Source organism: Globicephala melas, chromosome 10 (assembly GCF_963455315.2).
Source record: "Globicephala melas chromosome 10, mGloMel1.2, whole genome shotgun sequence".
Classification (NCBI taxonomy): Eukaryota; Metazoa; Chordata; class Mammalia; order Artiodactyla; family Delphinidae; genus Globicephala; species Globicephala melas.
The window spans coordinates 69,181-89,063 of NC_083323.1; the positions used below are offsets into that span (position 1 = coordinate 69,181).

Genomic DNA, 19,883 nt, shown 5'->3' on the forward strand with positions numbered 1-19,883 from the left:
GCACAAACTACACACGGGCTTGTGAGCGTCCCACTGCACTCTCTCTGCTCTCTGTGTCTCACTCCAGCCCTAACTTCTCACCGCCCACACTAGGTCGTGGCTCCAACCTTGATGCACCCAGATGCCCCTACGACCCCTCCTCTGTGACCCCTTCCCGCTCCCCTAGCAGAGTTCCGTGACCTCCTGAAGCCCCGATCACATCTCCTGCAAAAACACACCTCACAGGCCCCCAACCTGTGAGGACCTCCGCAAGGACAGAGCACATCCTGGCCCCTGTGCCCTGCACTGGCCGGCAAACAACAGGTCCAGTTTCAAAAGAATAAGCCCTGAGGCACCTGCAGTCATGTATGGCTTTATCCAGATCCCTGTCAGATGGGCTAGCAGGACAGAGCTCACAGTAGGTCCCCAGGGCGGGGTTTCTCCACCATCGCAGAAACGTGCGTCTTCTGTGGGATGCTAATTAGTGATCTACTAAAGAAGCTGTCCGAGACCACAGCACACAGCACATCAAAAGTTCTGAGAAGTACTGCAGGAAAGAAACCTCATCAACTTTGGGTTTCCAAAGCTATTTCGCCGTGAACTTTTTTCTGTAACATCAGATGTGACGGTCAGACAGGTGTCAAACTGAGGGCCACAGCAAAACTGAGTATTGCTGTGGGGCTCAGAGACATGTGCCCCTCAGACCACCCGCGGGGTCTGGAAGACAAAGGGAGTTCAGAGCAGATGTGGGGCTCTGAGCAGACAAATGTTCTGCCTATCAGGCTAGACCCAAAGCCAGAAGCATAAAGAGGTGGATGGTCCGGGATCAAAGTTCCAAAAAGCCAAAGGCCATGGGCCTTCCGGATGCCCCAGTGCCATTTCCACAAGGTGCTTCAAGTCCATGACATAAGGGGTAACGTCCCCTTCCCCTTCTGAGGTCTTCCTAGACCTCGGGCCGCAGAGTGTCTTGCGGGGGGAAGGACGCCGGAGCCTAGACTGAGCTGCCAGCGAGGAAGGTGGGCAGAGCAGGCGCTTCCTCTCTTGTGGTGTCTGTCGGGTGAGGAGAGGGGCAGGCCTGCGAGGGAACACATGGGGGCCAGTGGACAAGGCACAGGGGTGTGACCTACTGGGTGGCCGTGGCAACTGCCCTAGGGCTTCAGCTAGGACCCATCCTGGGAAGGAAGCAGCCCCGCTGGGACATCAGAACTTCCCGCACTTTGGACATGTCTCTGAAAGACAGTATCACTAGCACTTTTATCGCTGTGTGAGAAATGAGTGTCAGACTCTAGCCACCGCTGGCGGCAAAACAAGAGCTGCCCAGCAGCGCCGATGGGCACCACAGCCACTGCCGGCCACGTGCGGGGCTGACTGGACGTGGCCACAGCATCTCCGCTCAGCCACCTGCCAGGGGCCAGAAGTAAAGGGTCCAGGACAGGCAGTGGGGCCCGCCCCGGGGGCCATGGTTCCACCCAGGTCCGAGGGCAAGAAGGGGCACGTAAGAGGACGGAAGGAAGGAAGGAAGTGTGAACAGCAGCAGAAGGAAATGTAGAGGGAAGTGGGAGTGGAAGCGCAGGGCAGACGGGTAGCTGCTGGGCCTCTCGAGCGGCACTGGCTGGGCTCAACTGCAGGCGGTTTCAGAACCCACGTGCTGTCTGTTACACACCTGACCGACAGACAAAGGTTCGGTCTACAGAACGAACACACGCACTTCTGTGTGAGGGGAACTGCGGCACAGAAACACAGTGTCTGTCACTAGAAGCGGCTGAATGACAGAGGCCCCATACTCCAGTGGACAGAGAGTGGGGCTTGAGGCCAGATGCCACCATCTGCTGGCTGGAATGGATCTCCTCAGAAGCTCAATTTTATCGTCTGGAAAATGGAGATTCTGTTATTATCCATGGAACAGAACTGCTCTGAAGAGGAGGTAACGCGACTTGGCCTTTTCCAGTGCAGAGCGCTCATTTTCCCGTAAGGACCCTAAGAGTCCTCCTACCGGCCCGCCTGAGGGCCTGGTCACCCTCACCATTTCACAGGGGTGGGACTGAAGTTCACTGAGGTTAAGTGGTTTGTCCAAGAATACAAACTCAGATGCAAGCTGCTGAGGTGGGGATCCAGGGCCCCCTGACCCCAGGCCGATGTCAGGGAACAAAGCCAGGTGCCAGAGCTGGTGAATGCCGTGGCACAGGGAGCCTCTTGTTTCAGGCTCTCCGGCACCTGGCACCTTTGGGAACAGCACCTGACGTTCCTTTGGACACCCGCCCCCCTCACTCAGCACCCATCCAGTAGCTCTGGCTGACCCCATGCCCTGGCTCCCAGGATAGCATATGAGGCAGGCCTGGCCAACAGTAGCCCGATGCCTCCCTGACCCCAGTGACCGTTTCAGGGGAGGCAGGGGATCCACACGAAGCCAATCGGAGGCCGGGATTCTGCAGGAACTCCTGAGGGAAAGAGGCTCACTCTCCCGTGGGCCTGCAGGACAGATGGGATGTACAGGTTGGAACTGCTGGCCTTGCCCCTCCCCCACACCACTTCCAAGAAAGGAAACAAACACAGGTTCTGGCATGACCCAGACCCACTGGCCAAGAGCGCCTCGCCGTGACAAAGGGGAAACGCTGAGGACGACCGTGAGGGACATGGCGGCAGGTCCAGCCCAGAGACCACCTCCTCCTGCCCTGTGACGGCCCAGCTGCACCACAGGAGCCAGCAGAGCTAAGGCAACACCTGGGCTCTCCTGAGCTCGGCCAAGGGGCTCGACAACCAGCAAACCTCAACCAAGTGTCTGTCCTTCTGTGGCATTTGTCCTAAGCCACCTCCCTAGACCTCAAGTCACAAAAGACAGCACTTGCGTTTAGCTTTGTTCTTTCGTCCGTTTAGCAAATGTTTTATTGAGGCCTGCACTGTGCCGGGCACTGTGCTACCCGCTGTCAATGGCTTTAATTTTCATCAGGACCAAGGGGCACAGAGGAAAGGAAGGGCTGGTGGAGGGGGGAGAAACAGAGAGCGAAGACGGGGACTGATCCAGGCTGTATCAGGGATCCCCGCCCTCTGTTCCACAGAAGCCTAGGACCTGGGCTGCTCACTGCAACTGGACACTCCTGGCCACACCCCTGACACCCACTCGAAGGGCACTTTAAACATCGCCCTGCTGGGAAGAGGGCTTTCACATTCAACTGGGGGTTGGAAGAGATGAAAAGGGGAGGGCCCCGGCGCAAGCCTGGGGTGACGGGAGCCGGAGGGCAGCGCTGCCCAACCACGCGGGAGAGGCGTCACTCGTCTCCCGAGCCCCCACTTATCCTTCGAGTCCTCAGCTGGAAGAAAGTCGATGAGACAAGCCCTTGTGCGCAAGACCTGGATGCCTCACTGCTCTGTGAACCCTGCCTCCCAAGGCTGGCAGGAAAGACTCACTAGGCTGGTCTTCAGGGTGGCGAGAAGGACTCAGGAGGTGGCAACCCAAGTGCTACCCACAAAGCCAGAGGTGGGGGAGGGCTACGGGGCACAGAAGGCGAAGGCAGACGAGGGCTGGCCAGGGGGCGACCAGCTCTGCCTCAGACCACTCGTGGGCAGGAACCAGCTCTCCCGCCAGCAAGCCTGGAGCCCACAGGCCCGAGGAGGCACCCCTTGGGGGCGGAGCCTTGGGAATGAGGTCCTCAAGGAAAGGGCCAAGGGATGAGCCCAGAGGCTCTGGCAGCTTCTGCCCAGCCAGAACAGCACCCCAGCCAGAGCAGCACCCCAGCCCCCTGCTCGGCCCCTCCCCCCACTTCCAGGGCACCATGTGGCCTCTTTAAGTCCCCACCTTGTGTAGGAAGTGGGCGGGGAGGACAGAGGAACGGGTAAAATATGGAGAAGAGAGAGTGGACGGAGGTACAGAAAAACGGCATGATTTCCGCCCAAGAATGGCTTCCCGATGCACTTTGAAAATCACGCACAGGGACCTGTGCTTGAGAAACTCTGAGGCGGTGCTGAGAGACAGAACAGAAATGTTTCCGGGGCAGAAAACGGGAAACTGGTGGTGGGTCCTAAGAGGAAAAGGGTCCAGTGTACTCCAGGTTTCAAAAGGAAGCAAGGCAGCTACGAAAGGAAGTGAGGAACGATGGCACTGGCCACGTGGGACAGTCATGTGGCCACAGAGAAGCCAAGTAGCTGGGGTGGGGGTGGGGGAGAGCTGCACCTTGAGTGTGGACCAGAGAACGACCCTTGATGGTAGCAGAGGCAGCTACGTCAGGTGTGAGAGTGAGAGCGCAGGGACCCCGCGGCAGGGAGCCTCCAGGAGGGCTGTGAAGGCGTTCATGGCCAGCCTGGGTCTCCGGTGGGTGCCCAGCTCCCACTGCCAGCACCGACAGGGACAGAGAGAACAGAACCCCTGATATTTCAGATCGCTGAAAGAGCCTTCGGTCTCAGACAGGTAAAGCAAGGCCAGATAAAGGACAGAGATGTGGACGGGAGAAGCACAGGGATGGGTGCCACGGACAGGTGAGGGAGGGGACAGCACGGGCTGTGGAGGAGGAACAGAGGGAACCGTGGAAGGACAAGAGGAAGAACGGGGTGGGCATGGACAGGGGACAGGACCCTCCCCACACCGCCCTGCTCACCGAGCTGCCGCGATGGGCGACTTCTTGGCGGGGTCCAGCAGGCCGCCCAGGCCGCCAACCGGCTCCTCCCCCAGGGAGCGGGTGTCTTTGTTCAGCTGTTGCAGGCGGGAGCTGAGCTCACTGATCACAGTTGGCTTGTCGTCTTCGGGCCCGGGGAGCCCCCGGCTCTCCACGGGGTCCCCCCACAGCTTGGACCTTCTCTGGAAGAGGTAGCGAGGGCGAGCAGGCCCGGCAGCGGAGGCCAGCCCGGCGGAGGCGGCATGATGCTGCTGGGCCATAAGCTCGCTGTCGGAGGACTGCTTCAGCAGCGGGTCCCTGAAAGTCACCGGCCCCTTCCCCAGCGGGGACTTGAGCTTGGGCTTGGGAGGCACTGGTGGCTTCTCGAGTAGAAAAGTATGTCCGTCGGCGAAGGACGTGTGGGTGTCGGTGAGTTCCCCACTCTCCGAGCTCAGGGTGGACATGCTGGACACTGTGGAGATGGTGCTCGTGGTCTCCAGGTGGGGGTCGCTGGAGCTGCGCGTGTCAGCCTCCTCCACTCCCGAATCCGCTGCGGACTCGGGGGCAGGGGGCGGCTCGCTGCTCGGCTTCCCTGAGGCCGGGCCTGGCAGCGTGGCGGGCGAGGGACCTGGGCCAGGGAGTGGGGTGGCCAGCAGGACCCCATTGGCAAACTCTTCAGGAGGCGGCACGAGTCCGATGCGGGCCAGCTCCTCTCTGGTCTCCTCATCGCTGGAGGACAGCTGGGCCGGCGGCAGGTTCACGGCGAATACCAGCTCTGGCTCCTCCTCTGAGCTGCCCTGGCCCAGCCCGGGGTCTGTCGGGGTACTGCCGGGGGGCTGGGCCCGGGGGCTAGGCAGGGGCTCTGCCACCACGGCCGACTGCGTGGGGGCCGGGGCCAGCTCTGGGGTGCCCGGGCGCTCCTCTCCGGCCCCCAGCCCACTGGGCTCCTGCCCATTGCTGGTGGCGTGCACGACGATGAGGCCGGCTGGCCGCTGCAGGGATGTGTCCAGGACGCTGAGGATCATGGACTTCTTGTCCTCCGGTGACTTCCGCTCCTCCCGGGGGGCTTTCTCGGCTTCCCTGCGAGCAGGCACAGGAACCCAGGCGGGGCTCCTCGGGGAGAAGGCTGGGGAGGCCAGGGGCCCTCGCTCAGTGTCACGAGCCTGCACATCCACAAACAAGGGCCCAGGGCGGTCGGTGTCAGGGCTGTGCACAGGTGTGGGGGAGCGGGAGGGCGCCTGGGAGGCCAGAGCCCGCTCCCGGGCAGCCAGGGCAAGGGCCAGGGGTGAGCTGGGGTCCAGGGGTTTGCCGGTGAGCGGGTGGATGAAGGTGGAGCCCGAAGGCCCAAGGCTCGAGCTGCTGACCAATGGCTTCAGAGCGGAGACAGGGGAGGGCAGCAGGAGGTCACGGCCGGTGGTGGCGCCGGCCCCCAGCAGGCGCTCGTCAATGGAGCGGGAGGGCTGCAGGGAGGGCATATCTGCGCTAGGAGGGCTGCTCTCGACGGCTCCGACAGACAGGAAGACGGTGGAGCGCCGCCGCTCCTCCAGCCGCCGGTCCTTGCCTGGGGCCGGGCCGCCGAACGCGAGCCCGGGGCCGTCTCCGGGGCTGTAGTCGAGGCCGCTCGGCCGAGGCCCGCGGTGTGTCGGGGAGGGCTCCCGGGCGAAGCTGCCGCCCGCCGGGCCAGGGCTACCCACGGCCAGGGCCGCGCGCTCCTGCGCATCCTCCACCTGCAGCTGCTTCACCAGCGGGCTTTTGCGGCGCTGAGGTTTGGACGGCGCGAAGAGGCTGGCGCTGAAGGCGCCGAGGTTGGCGTAAGGGCTGTCGGGGCCGGGCGGCCGCGGCCGACGCTTCGGGCGCTCCGGCGGAGTGGCCGCTGGCGGGGGCCGGGGGACGTCGCCTGCCTCGGGCGCCGAGTCCTGAAGGATGATCATGGACCGCGCGCGCTTCTGCCGTTCCGGGTAGGGCAGCGGCCCCAGGGCCGCGCCGGGATCATACAGGCCCGGGGCGCCCGCGCCCAGGCGCGCCTCCAGACCGGGTTTGAAGCTGGAGCGCACGGTGTCATAGGCGCGGCCCGGCGGAGGCGGCGGCGAGAAGGCGGGGGGCGGCCCGGAGTCGAAGTAGTAGGGTGCGGGCGGGGGCGGCGGTGCGGTCTGCGGCGGGGGCGGGATACCTCGGCCCTCGCGCACTGAATCCTGCATCGACGTGCTCCTCGGGAAGCGCCCCTCCAGCAAGGACGCCAGCTTCTCATCTTCCCCTGCGGACAGAGGGGCCCCGGTGAGCCCGGCCCAGGAGCCAGGGGCCTTCGAGGAGGCCCCTCCCGACCCAGGCGCCCGCCCTCCCCGTCCGCAGAGGCCGGCCCCGCCCCCACCCCAGGGCAGCCAAGGTCCCGGACGCCAAGGCGCCTTCTTAATCCGCGGGCGGTGCTGGCCGCCAGCCAGAGGACGGAGTCAGGGTGGGCGTGGGCGCTAGTATGAGATCAGGGGTAGACACGGGGATCCCAGAGCAGGGGATCTAAGCAAGATCCCCAGTCTGGGCTCGTCCCCGCCGGCTTGGGAGGGCTCCTGCGGAGACTGGGGAGAAGTATCCGTTCAGATATAGCGGAGAGGAGGGCCCCCCAGCGGAGGCTGTGACAGAAGACCCAAATTCTGCCTCCTCAGGTTGGGTACATGGAGAGAGCCCAAGGTCAACACCGCAGGAGGGCAGGGGCAGCCCCACCCCCACCCCCAGTCGTGGGGACAGAACTGCAGAGAAGGGCCAGGAGGTGGCTGGCACAGGCCTTCGCACACAAGACTGCGCAAGGCCTCATCTCAGAACCACCAGCAGTGGAACAAGCAGGTGTCACTGGGAGGCCCTGGTGGCAACCAGAGGCGGGAAGAAGGGAGATGGTCAGAAATGAGCGGGAACTCTCCCAAGCGGGAGTGACGCGCTGTGGACAAGGGGGCAGCAGGGCTGTGGCCGGGGAGAGAGCCGATGCCCAGGTGAGGGAGGCTTTGTAAAGAGAAGTCCTGAAAGGCTCTACCCCAGAGACCGACGGGCACTGGACTGGGGGAGGCTGCCAGGAGGTCACCGCCATAGCCCTAGTGGCGGAAATTCAGAAAGGCTGGGCAGGAGGGAGGGCGGGCGGCAGTGGAATGGCAGGCTGAGCACCTGACACGTATTTTAGTTTCACTCCTTATGGGCTGTGTGACCCCAGGCCAGGCCCTGAGCCCCTCTACGCCCCAGTTCTCTCATGGACAACATGGACTGAAAGTGAACCCTACTTCCTGCCGCACCCAGCTTGTCATTAGGACCTGTGCGGGGTCAGGGCTGGAGCGCTCAGAGCCCCCACTGTCCCGCCGCCCAGCTAGGACAGGGCAGGGCCTCCCGAGTGTCCCCGTGTACACAATGCGTACACCTGTGCTGCAGGTGTGTTCGGTTAGGCTGCAGGTGTGAGGCAGCCCGATGCAAGGACAGTGGAGGGGTGGCTCCTCAGTGCTGACACACAGGTCTCTGGAACAAGTCTTTGGGAATCTACACCTGGCCTCACTCTGGGCTTGGTCCCATTTTTATGAACTCACGACGATGCAGCCTGCCTGTTCCTGACCACCTCCTCCTTTGGCCACCACAGTGCTCAGCAGGCCTCCCACCCGGCACTGTTCGCATGTGTCCTGCGTAAGGGCTCAGCAAGGGGCGTGGCACATGCGGGAGCTTTCGTGTGAGAGAAGGCTTGAGCTCCAGCCCTGCCACTTCTTGTCTGATGCCTCTTAACCTCTTGGCGCTTCAGTTTCCTCATCTCTGGAGACCTGCGCCCTCCCACGGAAGCGCGGAGTGAAGCCATTCAAAGCTCATAGCACAGGGCTGAGCCCCCAGCAGCGCCCCCAGGAAGGTGGCTGAGGTCGTCGCCATCATCATCATCATCACCACCATCATCATTTTTAGGCCAGGCTTCCACCCCCACTGCTGGACACAGATTCCGTGCCAGGTCCGGCCTGGGTCTCCTCCCTGCTGCATTTCTTGCGCAGCAGCTCAACACCCACAAGCTTGTGCGTGAGATGGAGCCACGTGGGACAAGCTACTGCACCTGGAACACGCCGGAGGGTCAGCATGCCACGTTCCGACCCAGGGTAAAGACAAGTCACTTTCCTTGTGATGAAAACGGGAAGCCAAGCAACAGCCGTGAGCATTTCTCCAGCTCTTTCTGCGCACCAGCCTCAAGGTGCAGGACCTGCATCTACCATCACCGTGAGCAGTTACTCAGTACTCAGTCTGTGAGTACAGCCCTCTGTGCGAACCTCAACCCTGAGGTTTCAAGGCTTGAGATGTGTGCCCAGGGCCACGTAGCCAGGACAAGGGGTAGGAGTCCCGGAGTCTGACACCTCAGCCAGCGTTCAAGTGGGTGACAGGCGGCAGGCTAGGGCAAGGGGGATTAAAGATGAGCCACCCATGGACCGAGCACAGGAGGGTCCAGGAGGGTGAGCAGGGACCAGCTGGCAGTCTCCACTGAGGCTTACAGCCTGAAGGACAGGCCCTTAGATGCGGACCTGTGGTGGTCAGTACTGAGACTGGGTGGGGCTGAGGGACAGGCCATCCAGGCAGATGAGGGCAGGTGGAGAACAGCCAGTCCTGGTAGATGTCACTCAGAGGGAGGCAGAGACAAAGGTCCTTAGATGAAGCAGGAGGGGGCTGGGGCTAGGCCTCAGGGCCCCAAGGCAAGGCAGAGCCCACAGAGGACCAACTCTAGGGATGTGAGGTGGTATCTTGTGCAGAAAGCCCCCTGTGGCCAGAGGGATGGACTAGAGGGTGAAGCTGGGGCAGGAGGTCAAGAGGAGACCAAAGCTGTGGTCTCCAGACGCTGAGGCACAAGACACTGAGGCCTGGCCAGGTAAGGCTGCAAGGACGGTGAGGAAGCCGGCCATCCCTAATTTGTCCGGGGAGGCAGAGAATAAGGAGGAAACCACAGAGGATGCCCAGGGCTTAGGCCAGGGAGGTGAGGGGGGAGTGCCTCTTGGCTCCAAAGCAGCTGCAGTCTCATGTGTCCTCTCCCCCACCCTCCTACCTACAGAAATGACCCATAGCGGTCTCTGAAGGACCACTACTGTCAGCAATTCATGCCATTATCTCTCAGAAACCCCCACTCAGCAAAGTATCTGGCATGTCTGAGCCCAAACACACACACACATGCCCGGCCTTTCTTGACACCCAAGCATGGTTGGTGCTCCCTAGTAAATGTGCTTTGCACCCCCCATGTAACTGCTGAGCTGAGCTGTCTGCAGACACGTCACCTCCTCCAACTGAGCCCCAGACCCTGCCCAGCATCAGCCTAGAGTGTGCATCAATCAGCTGGGGTCCTGGGGTGAATGAGGGACTGGGTTTGCAGAAACTGGCCAGATGAGTGAATAGAAGACCGGTAAGGCAGCTGTGTGACCTCGGGCAAGTCATTTTACCTCTTTGCCGCGGTTTTCTCATCTATAATCCAGAGGTGCTGATGGTGTTACCTCAGCAGGGTTCCTATAAGTACTAAATGAACCAGTGTGTGTAGAACACAGGGCGGTGGGCACAGGGACAAATGGGCGCACGAGTGGAAAGGCCAGCGGGTGCACAGATGGACAGACAACTGGACACTGCAGGTGCATGGATGGACAGGTGGGCAGGTAAGGGAGGAGCAGTGGGTGGGGCTTATTAGATGACCCAGTCTGGGGTCAACAAGAGAGGAGATGGCCAAGGGTGAGACGTGATGAGGCCCCAAGGAGACAGGTGCAGAAGGCAAAGACGCTAAGGACATAACCTTGAGAAAGACCCACATCTTGCAGGGGAACGATGGGCACTGAACAGGTCCAGCCTGAGAACTGAGGGCAAAACCAGTTAAGTGTTGTCTTAGAAGCCCTGGGTAGGAAAATTCCATGGAGGAGGGAGCAGCAAAATCAAATGTGTCCACTGGGAGGAACGCCCTGGAAACCACTGGTGACCCTGGTGAGAACAGTTTCAGGTACGGACAATTCCCTAAAAGGCCGAGAGGCGGGCAGGGAGTGGAAGACAGCAAGTATGGGTGACTTCCGGAGAAAACTGGCTGTGAAGGAGAGGAGAGATACAGAGCAATAACTGGGGTGCCGGGGGGGGGCAGCTTAGCATCAGAGACGCGACAGGCACTCGGGCTGGAGGGGCACAGCCAGGCAGGATATGGAAGACCCGGGGACAGGGATGCTGGTGTCCGTGGGGAGTACAGACGGGGGTGCCCACTGGCAGGGGGTGACAGATGGCGAGAAGCCTCAAGGGCGTCTTCCAGCAAAGTATCGCTGGGTTGGGGGAAGGGCTGACACCCCACACGCACATCCATATACGTCCACAAAAAATGAGATTCCTGGGTTGGGGCCAGGGAGAGACAGGACTCAGAGAGAAACCGGAAACCTCAGTCGAAAGGTGGGGAGAGACAGGGTCCTCCAGCCCCGCACGCACTCCAGCCCCCGCCCCAGTCCTCCAGCCCCGTGCAGCTCCCAGCCCAGCCATACCTACAGATTTGGTCCGTGGAATCCCCTTCCGCAGGGAGCCTGGCAGCTTCTCTGGGCCTGGGAGGCCCTGGCGCTCAAACAGTGACTGTGAGAGTTGGAGGGGGTGGGGGTATATGGAGGTTCCAGAGCACTGGGGTCCCCAGCTGCCCATCCAGCCCCACCCATCCTCCTCCCAAGCCTGAGATCAGACACCCCATGTGCTAATTCCAACAGTGCTAATTCCCATGGTGTCTGACCCAGAAGCCAGGCCCAGGCCCTGCCTCCAAGGAACAGGGGCATGGCTGCGGGCCCACAGGCATAGGCAGCACTGGGCAGGGGTGATGCAGACGGGCCAGAGCAGTCAGGGGTCCTGGGTATGGCCGAGGTGAGGCTGCGGGAGCAGCCCAGAAGGTGCCAAGTGAGAGGAGTGGGCGGGGGGGACAGCGACACCATGTTGTGGCCTCAGCACGGCTGGGGTCCTTGCTCTAGGTGGCACAGAACCTGCCTAAGGCGGGAGGCGCCAGAAGAGTGAGAGCTCAGCACGAGCTGGACTGTGGCTGTTCTGAGGGCTGATGGCCCCAGGTGTCTTCGGGAGACGCTATGGGGTCCTTCACCCCCACCCCTGGAGAGTGGAGTCCAAATGATGGACCCTCACCCTCCAAAATGCACAAACACCCAGTAGGGGCCATGGCACTCTGACCCCGTGCCCCACCCATCCCCCAGCGCCCCCAGCTGCCAGGCTGGCTTACGCTGATCTCGGCAGGGGTGATCCTCCGACTGGTGGGCCGCTGTTTGACGGTGGCAGCTCTTGAGTCAGCATCCGCGATGTCTGGCCTCAGCGCCGGCTCCGTGGCAGCTGCCAGGATCTCGTCCAGCTTCTCTGCACAGCCAAGGAGGTGCCGTCTCAGCCACAGGGACCTTGAACCCGCTACAGCCCCCTGCAGCCCCACTCACGCATCCTGGCTGGTCCTCCCGGGGCTGCTGACAGAGGCCACTGGGGCCCCGCCCACCTCGGCCCCTCCCTCCCCAAGGCACACAATCCAGAAACAAGACAGGAGGCCCCACAACTTGTATCCCATCCAAGCCCCTCACACACCAGAACCCAGACCCTGCTCCAGCCTGGCCCCTCCGTCCTCAGGGAGGCCCCAGGGGACCCCGCGAACCCCACTCCAGGAAAAGCCTGGCTGACCATTAGGGAGAGAACCAGGCAGGGGGCGGGACTGTTTACAGCCCAGAGACCTCCTGAATTTCCCCATTTCCCTTTGCCCTTTCATTCTTCTCCTTAGCACGTGGCATTCCTCGCCTGCCTGTACTGCCACTGCACCAAAAGATAGGCTGTAGCCCCACAACAGACCTGATGCACAGTCGCTGCCCACAGAGAATGTGTATAAAGCAAGAAGCATGGGGGGCGGGGCGGGGCGGGCTCACTGCCCGAGGCTAGAGACCTAAGAAATAGCTGCATGCAGATCAGGAGGCCACAGAACCTACAACCCCCGAAAGGCAGCCCCACCAAGGGTGGGGGGTGCAGAGAAGAGGACATTGGGAGGGGCAGTGCTGGGGGGCTTCCACCGGCCCCTTAGAAAGCAGCCCCAGAAGCCAGGAGCGGGAAGGACAAGCCCAGGGCTGAGCCTGAACCAGGTGCCCTCGGGCGGCGCTCTTCAAATCTGTTGGAAAAGAAAAACTGTTTGCTTGTTTTTCTTAAAGCTACGTAATGTTTCTGAAAGTGGTGCTTTTGATTAGCGAGTGACTTGGAGATTTTGTTAAATAAACACTTGTGTCTGAAACCTATCAGCTGTGGACGGATGACTGGGGAGGGCCCGCTTAGGGCCAGCACACGGGACACAGCAGGGGCTGGGGCAGCTCCCACGTGCACCTGGCCGCCACACTGCCCCTCTCATCCAGGAGCCCCACCGCAGCCCACCCATCACTCAGCCTCGAAATCCCTGAGCCCTTCCAGACTCTTAGGAGCTGTGCCAACCATAGAGGACCACGCATCTGGTTACACTTAGTCCTTTTATGCCCCAAGTGCCCCCCTTGAAGAACTGTGGTCAGCCCTGACACCTCCTCCCAGCACTGCTCAGTCATTGCTGTGGGGAAGGAAATAAACTCCTCCGAGATGTACAGTACCCGACCCAACCCAGACCCATCCTGTATACTGACTGTTCTGACCTAATCTCTTTGCGACTTGATTTCCTGATCTGATAACAGGCATTAAGAAAGGTACCTGCTTCAGTGTCTGTTGTGAGAATTAGCACATACGGCAGAAGTGCTACAGCTGTGCCTGGCGCGTCCAGCCTGGTCCCCAAATACAAGAGAGTTCAACAAATGCTACGAGTGACCAGCAAAACACGCTCCATCTACAGACCAGCTCGCTTGGCCTGTGCACAGCTCCCAGCGCCACCAGGTGCAGACAGGGGCGGGCTGTTAGAGGGGCCTTCCTGTTTGCTTCTGTAATGAGGTAAGTAATTGCCCTTTGGAAGCTGAAATCACCATGATCACCATTTGCTAAGTCCGTGGGGATTTCCAGAGTTAGAAGAGGTTTATGTGGCCCCTCTCATGCTGCAACCACCACAGGCAGAAGGGATCACTATTGCCCCCATTCTACCCAAGAAGAATCTGAAGCTCTGAGAGAGAGAAGTTGCCCCAGATCATAGATCCGATAAGTAAGAGATCAGACTTAACAACCAGATTATCCGGAAACCACAGACATAAAGACATGAGCGGAGAGAAGATATTTCCGTGGGCCACACGGGGCGCACGCTCACCCGAGCTGTGGACTTAGGGGCTGCGTCTCTAGGTCCGGAAGCACTCAAGCTCAGAGACCCAGAGCAGTGTGCACATGAAGTTATTAGCAAAGCGAATACTGTTGGCCATGGGGCCATGGTGCTGAGGCCAGACGAGACTCATTTTCAAAAGGAAAAGCATCAAGAATTCTGCAAACTACAAGCTGGTGAGGTTGACACCAACCCCCAACAAAATGAGAAAACTATATTCTTAAATAAATGACTTTAGATACTTAACAAAAGAAATGAAGCCCATTAGGAACCAGGTCTGGGGCACTACACTGGCTGTCAGGGTCGCTATGTGGCAGGGACGCAGCTGGGGATGCAGCTGTTTGAACCAGGACCCAAGCAGGGATGAGGGGCCTGCGGGGGCGACGGATCGCCGTCACTTCCCCTACGACTGGAAGAAGCACACAGGCCACAGCAGAGCACCCTGGGAGCCCCGCTAATGAGCTGAGGAAAGAACCAAAACATTCCAGAAATAGCTTGTGTGTCTGCCTCAAAGGTGTGAAGAAAAGTGTCCCCAGAGGAGACCTAGTCATCTGTTTTATACCTGAAAAGACCCTGAAAAGGGAAAGCATTTCACCTGGGACCGGGGCAAGGGCGACGGGAGAATTCAGAGGGTGAGATCGCAGGTCACACAGGGAACCTGGGCTCAGACAGATGGGCAAGTGTGTCCCTGGCACAGGGAAGGCCCAGTGGATCCCGGAGTGAGGGGTGGGCGGGCACCAGGCACAAAGACAAACGAGTGAACACACACGCCTGGGGCCACAAAGCCACCTCAGGCCCCTGCTTGGCACGGACTCCTGTGCAGCAGACAGAGGCTCCAGGCTCCACGTGAGGTGCAGCCGGCTGGCAAAGGCCAGGCCCTAGACCCCACCAGACCCTGGACCTCAGCGCCCAGGCCCAGACTCTGTCCCCGCCTGGCTGCTGTGCCTCACGGAGCCAGGCTGGACATCCAGGACATCCAGGAAGGAGCTTCAACGGATCCAGGGTGGGAGGTCTGACGGGAGGGGCGGGGTGGTCAAGTCAGCAGCTCTGGGGCCCAGATTCCCGCTCCTAAAGGGCCAAGCTTAGGCTTGAGCCCGTAACAGATCAGCACAGAGGCGGGACCCACACACCAGGCACAGGAGCCCCAGGAAACAAGCAGAGAGAAGCGGCACGGGCTGGGGCTGAGCACCTGACACCCCCGCCCCCACCAGCCTGGTCACCTTGTTCCCCAAGCGAGCTCCACAGCTGGGCCCTCTGGACCCTTCCCCCCTCTGCTCCGGGCTGTGGCACGCGCTGTGGCCTCCACTGGGATGCCTTTCCAGCTCTGCCTCAGCAGCCCCCATGGCCCTCACACCGCTGCCCCCAGCTCACTCGAGCCCCCGAGGATTGTGGCCACACTCACCATCCCAGGCCCATCTGACCCTTCCCAGGTCCTTCCACTGTGCCCCCAGCAGCCCCCCCACGGAGAAGGCCAACAGGAGGGTGCAACCCAGGCTCCCAGACCCCCTGACTCGAACAGGAGCCCCTCACACACAAGCACTTCCGCAGCCAAGGGTCAGGCAAAGCTGGGCCCCGAGCACAGCAGGTGACTCACCCCCTTTCCTTCTCCGAATGGAGGCTTGGAATCGAGAAACAGAGTAAACGGGGTGAGAGGCAGGACTCGTCCCTCGGCACCCGGGCCCCACTCCCCACTCCCACCGCCTCCTAGCCCATCCCTTCCCTCCCGACAGCCAGGATCTCCCAGATCCCCACCACCCCTGGCCTATACCCTGGTCAGATCGCGGGTGGCAAATCGACCCAAATACCAAGTCAGTACGTGAAACTCAAGGTGGGAACAACCACAAGCAGGGACAATGCTTGTGCGCATGCATGCGCACGCACGCACACACACACACATGCACACACACTCACACGTGCTTGTGTACGTCCACACACACACAGATATGCACACACCTGTGTGGACACACAGCTAAGTCACACTTGGTTCAATCAAACGTTTGTTCAGAAAAAAGGCAAACCCCCATAAAAACCCATTTCAGAGGCCACCAATGGTGCAGTGGCCACCCACAAGCATTCCTGCAGTGTGTTTCCAACAACAGGCAAGTCAGCGTGTTTTCCAGACCAAGGCCAGTCAGGGACCACACCCTGGCATGGCACCTGCCCTGACATTCTCATCTCGAAAGAACAAGGAACCCAGAAGTTCCAGATTTCTTAGTGGAAAGAGGATGGACAGGAGGGGCTTGGACCCATCAGGGCCCCTCTGGCCTGGGCCTCCACCAACCTCTGCAGCCCCAGCACGTCCTTGGTTCGAGCTATGCAATGAGCACCTGCTGAGTGTGAGGGGCCCCAGGGCTGAAGGGCACTAGAGGGGTCCCACCCTCCCTCCTTCTCCCTCTCTCCCCCTCTCAGGAGAGTCCCCACCCAACCCCTCCTCTTAATGCCGTTTCTGCCAGCCACCTCAGCCCTTCCTTTCTGGGGACACCAGTGCCCCCCCAGGGGGCAGGATATACCTTCCCTTCCTCTTCCCCCTGCAGGGCCCTCCAAGCCACAGGGAGCCACCTTGCGTGAGCCCCATCCTTGCCACCTGCTTTTCTGTCGCCTCACGTTTTCCTTTCTTCCCAGGTGTTCAGGTCATCTTCTCAATAGACCACAGACACTAAAGGGCCCTGTCAGCCCTCGATATCGTGACATAAAACTGACATGTTCATGCTGGCAACGAACCCACGGGCCTTCCTTCTGTCCCGTAAAAGCACAAGCACTGGATCATGGGATGATCGCTTAGGCACCTGGGAAAACCCTGATGCTGGCCTGGCTTCGTCAAACCACGTGTGTCTACAGAAGGCCGGCAGGCGGACTGGCTTCCCAGGACAGCTGTCGTCCAGGGGCAGGAGTGGGTTTCCTGTGGGTTTCCTCTGAACAGAGCCACGGGAAGGGCCTGGGTCCAGTTCAACAAAAGCTGTGACCCGCTCACTCAGCAGTGTGGATGGAGGCTCTGCGGTAGGCTGTCCCTTCACCCTCCCCCAGACTCTGCTCAGGAAAAGCTGGTGAAAAGGATGCTGACCTCGGGCCGCAAGAGTGAGCCCCCTCCCTCTGGAAGACAGGGGTCTGTGGAGCAACCCTGTCACAAGGCAACAGAGGGGACACCCAGGCCAGAGAGGAAGGAGGCTCTTCTTCCATCCACTGGTCTCTGCACACAGAAGCAGCCCAGAGAGCAGAAGGCAAATCTTCTGTTTCTGCAGCGCAGAGTCCCTGGGTCCCTGGATGACAGACCTCAGGCTGCCCAAGCACCTCTTTCTGAACGTGCAGCTGAACGTGGCCACGTGACGGCCTCTGGCAAGAGACTCCCAGGAACCACCCACCAGAGCCTGGTGTGGGGTCTAGCCAGACCCAGCTGCCTACTGGTATTGGTTTATTGACCAGTTTGGATCTTCAATCAGTGCAGTGGGTCAGCTCCCCATGACTAGCCTTGCACCCTTGTGACCCCGGGGCCCGGAGCTTCTCTGCCTTACTCTTGAATGAGCGAGGTTACTAGGCATAGAATTCCAGGTGCAAAGGCATTCTGACCCAAGACTTTGAAGTTACCGTTCCGCTGTCTTCTAGCATCTGCTGATCAGACCTCCGCTGTCAGTCTGACCCCTGTTCCTTTCTAAGTCATCATTCTCTGGCAATTCAGGTTCTTCTCTTCGTCTATGGTGGTGTGAACTTTTACTATGACAGGTCTAGGGGTAGCTTTGTTTTTACTTCACTGCTTCAGACTTACACTCCTGCAAACTGGAGTCTCATGTCCTCGTTCAATTTTAGAAAAGTCTTAGCCATTTACTCTTCAAATATTGCCTCTTCCCCAATCTTTTAACTCTTTCCCTCTGGGACTCTATTTAGGCTGGGATTTTTCTCAGTTGTCCTCCATATTTTTTGTCTACTCTTTGATATTCTGCATCTCCTCATCTTTCTGTGCTGAACTTCGGGTAGTTTCCTCAGATTATCTTTTAATTCATAGTTTCTTCCTTCAGGTGGGTCTACCATATTGTTTCCCAGGCACGGATTTTTAAAATCTCAGGGGCTCTATTTTTGTTTCAATAACATTTCTTTAGGAATCCTTTTAAAATCTGCTTATCCTTATTTTCCCCCCCACTGTGTTGTTCTTTCATTATGAGTTCTGCTATTTCTCTCAAACTTTGGCTTTAAACACCTTGCTTTGTCTCTTTCATAGCATTCTACGGTTCCCAGTTCTTCTGATGCTAATTCCAAGTCCTGGGCTTGGCTCTACTTTCCCCCATCTCTTGGCTTTGTGGGGGTATCAGAGCCCCAGTGCCCTGCCCGGAGGATCTGTATCGGTCCCAAGCCCTCATGGACTATGGGAGCATCTGCTTCCTCTCACTCCCTTGGCTCTGATTTCTCTCTTCATTTTCGAGAACTGGGAAATTCCTCTTCTTTTGTTTTGAGATGGCTGTGTATTTTTAGAGTTTTACTTTATTCACAATATTTATGGGGAAGAAGGTCCTGACCACATCAGCCTAATCTATCTTGGTGGCTGTTCTCCACACCAAACTAAACTGCAGTCAAGAGTACCTGCTCAGGGCTTCCCTGGTGGCGCAGTGGTTGAGAGTCCGCCTGCCGATGCAGGGGACGCGGGTTCGTGCCCCGGTCCGGGAAGATCCCACATGCCGCGGAGCGGCCGGGCCCGTGAGCCATGGCCGCTGAGCCTGCGCGTCCGGAGCCTGTGCTCCGCAACGGGAGAGGCCACAGCAGTGAGAGGCCCGCGTACCACAAAAAAAAAAAAAAAAAAAAAAAAAAAAGAGTACCTGCTTGGAAGGGAAGGGCTCAGCAAAGGTCTAGGGTCAGGGATCAGTCCATGAGGGAGGTCAGAAATAATTTTAGGGGACAGGTAAGGGTTCCTTCTATGGCTGGGGCAGAACCAAGCCTGAAGCCAGGGTTGGGGCTCAGTCTAGAACCAGGATCAGGGCCCTTCCTGTGCCCACGACTGGGTTAGAGCTCAGCACACGACCAGAGTCAGGGGTCCTTCTATGGCTGGAACGAGAGCAAAGTCTGGGACTCGAATTGGGTTCAGGTTATAGAAGGATCGAGCACGTTAACAGTCATGTGCATTGGGACATGCCACGATAAAGATGTTCATGGTCGTGTAAGTCAGGGCATAACCATTATTAACTGTCACGTATGTCAGGACACGGTCATGTATATCTGAACATGCCAATGATGAGGCTATTAACGGTCACATATATCGAGACACACCCACGATGAGGCTGCTGGTGGTCACCCTGGAATCGTGCCCTCCGCATACCCATCAAAGCCTCAACACACTCTTGTTTGCCTCCTGCAACTTACGAGGACCTGTCCCATCACCATACCAGCAATGTTCACAACGGCCCCGTGAGGTCGGCAGCTCACTCTACTGAGCCCTGCTTAACTGATGTGTGAACGGGTGCTGAGAGGGCACAGGAAATGCGAAGACCACACAGCTAGTGCCTGGTAGAGCCGGGAGCAAAGGTCAGGTCCCCTTTTCTCACTTGGATGAAATGGAGACGTAAAGTCATACTGGAGGTGTGGAGGACCAGGGGCTGCATGCGCACACGCATGCAAACACACTGGTGAGCCAGGGCCTGATTCCCCACCGCCAGACATGGTGGTCCCACTGTCTATCCCCAGCCCTGTCACCCTGCCCCTCAGCCCTCGACCCATCCACACGTCAGCTCCCTTTTCAGCCCACAGACACCCAATTCCCCCACCACTTCAGCACCCACCCATTTACCTCTAACCTGTCCACACATCCACCTCTCGGTCCTCCCTCCCCTCTGTCTCTGCCTGGCTTTGGCCCAGCTCCCCTGACCTGGGCCCCCGCCCTGGGCTATCCGCCCACCGCCTGCCCTGCCACTCACCAAGCTCCTCGAGCTCCGCCGTCATGGACTTGGAGCGCAGGGTCAGCGTGGTACTGGGGGCCCTCTTAGGGGGCGGCGGGGCTGCAAAGAAGAGGGAGGCCTTGGACCTCCTGTCCAGCAGCAGGCAGCGCGGCGTGGCCAGGTGCAGGTGCCACCTGCGCTCCACCGCTTGGATCTCCTCGTACT

General features: G+C 59.6%; 1 protein-coding gene across 3 annotated transcripts in view; it reads right to left on the reverse strand.

Moving 5' to 3' along the window:
* SHANK3 (SH3 and multiple ankyrin repeat domains 3) overlaps window positions 1–19,883 on the reverse strand; it is a 50,147-nt gene that overhangs the window by 5,775 nt on the left and 24,489 nt on the right. For 2 of the 3 annotated variants that reach the window (XM_060306254.2, XM_060306255.1), the window contains exons 17-21: window positions 19,698–19,778; window positions 15,398–15,421; window positions 11,779–11,909; window positions 11,051–11,135; window positions 4,569–6,819 (exon numbers count right to left, since the gene is read on the reverse strand). In XM_060306254.2, coding sequence (XP_060162237.1) covers window positions 4,569–6,819; window positions 11,051–11,135; window positions 11,779–11,909; window positions 15,398–15,421; window positions 19,698–19,778 — 2,572 coding nt within the window. The remainder of the gene's footprint in view (window positions 1–4,568; window positions 6,820–11,050; window positions 11,136–11,778; window positions 11,910–15,397; window positions 15,422–19,697; window positions 19,779–19,883) is intronic. The other variant, XM_030855449.3, reaches the window with a different exon arrangement.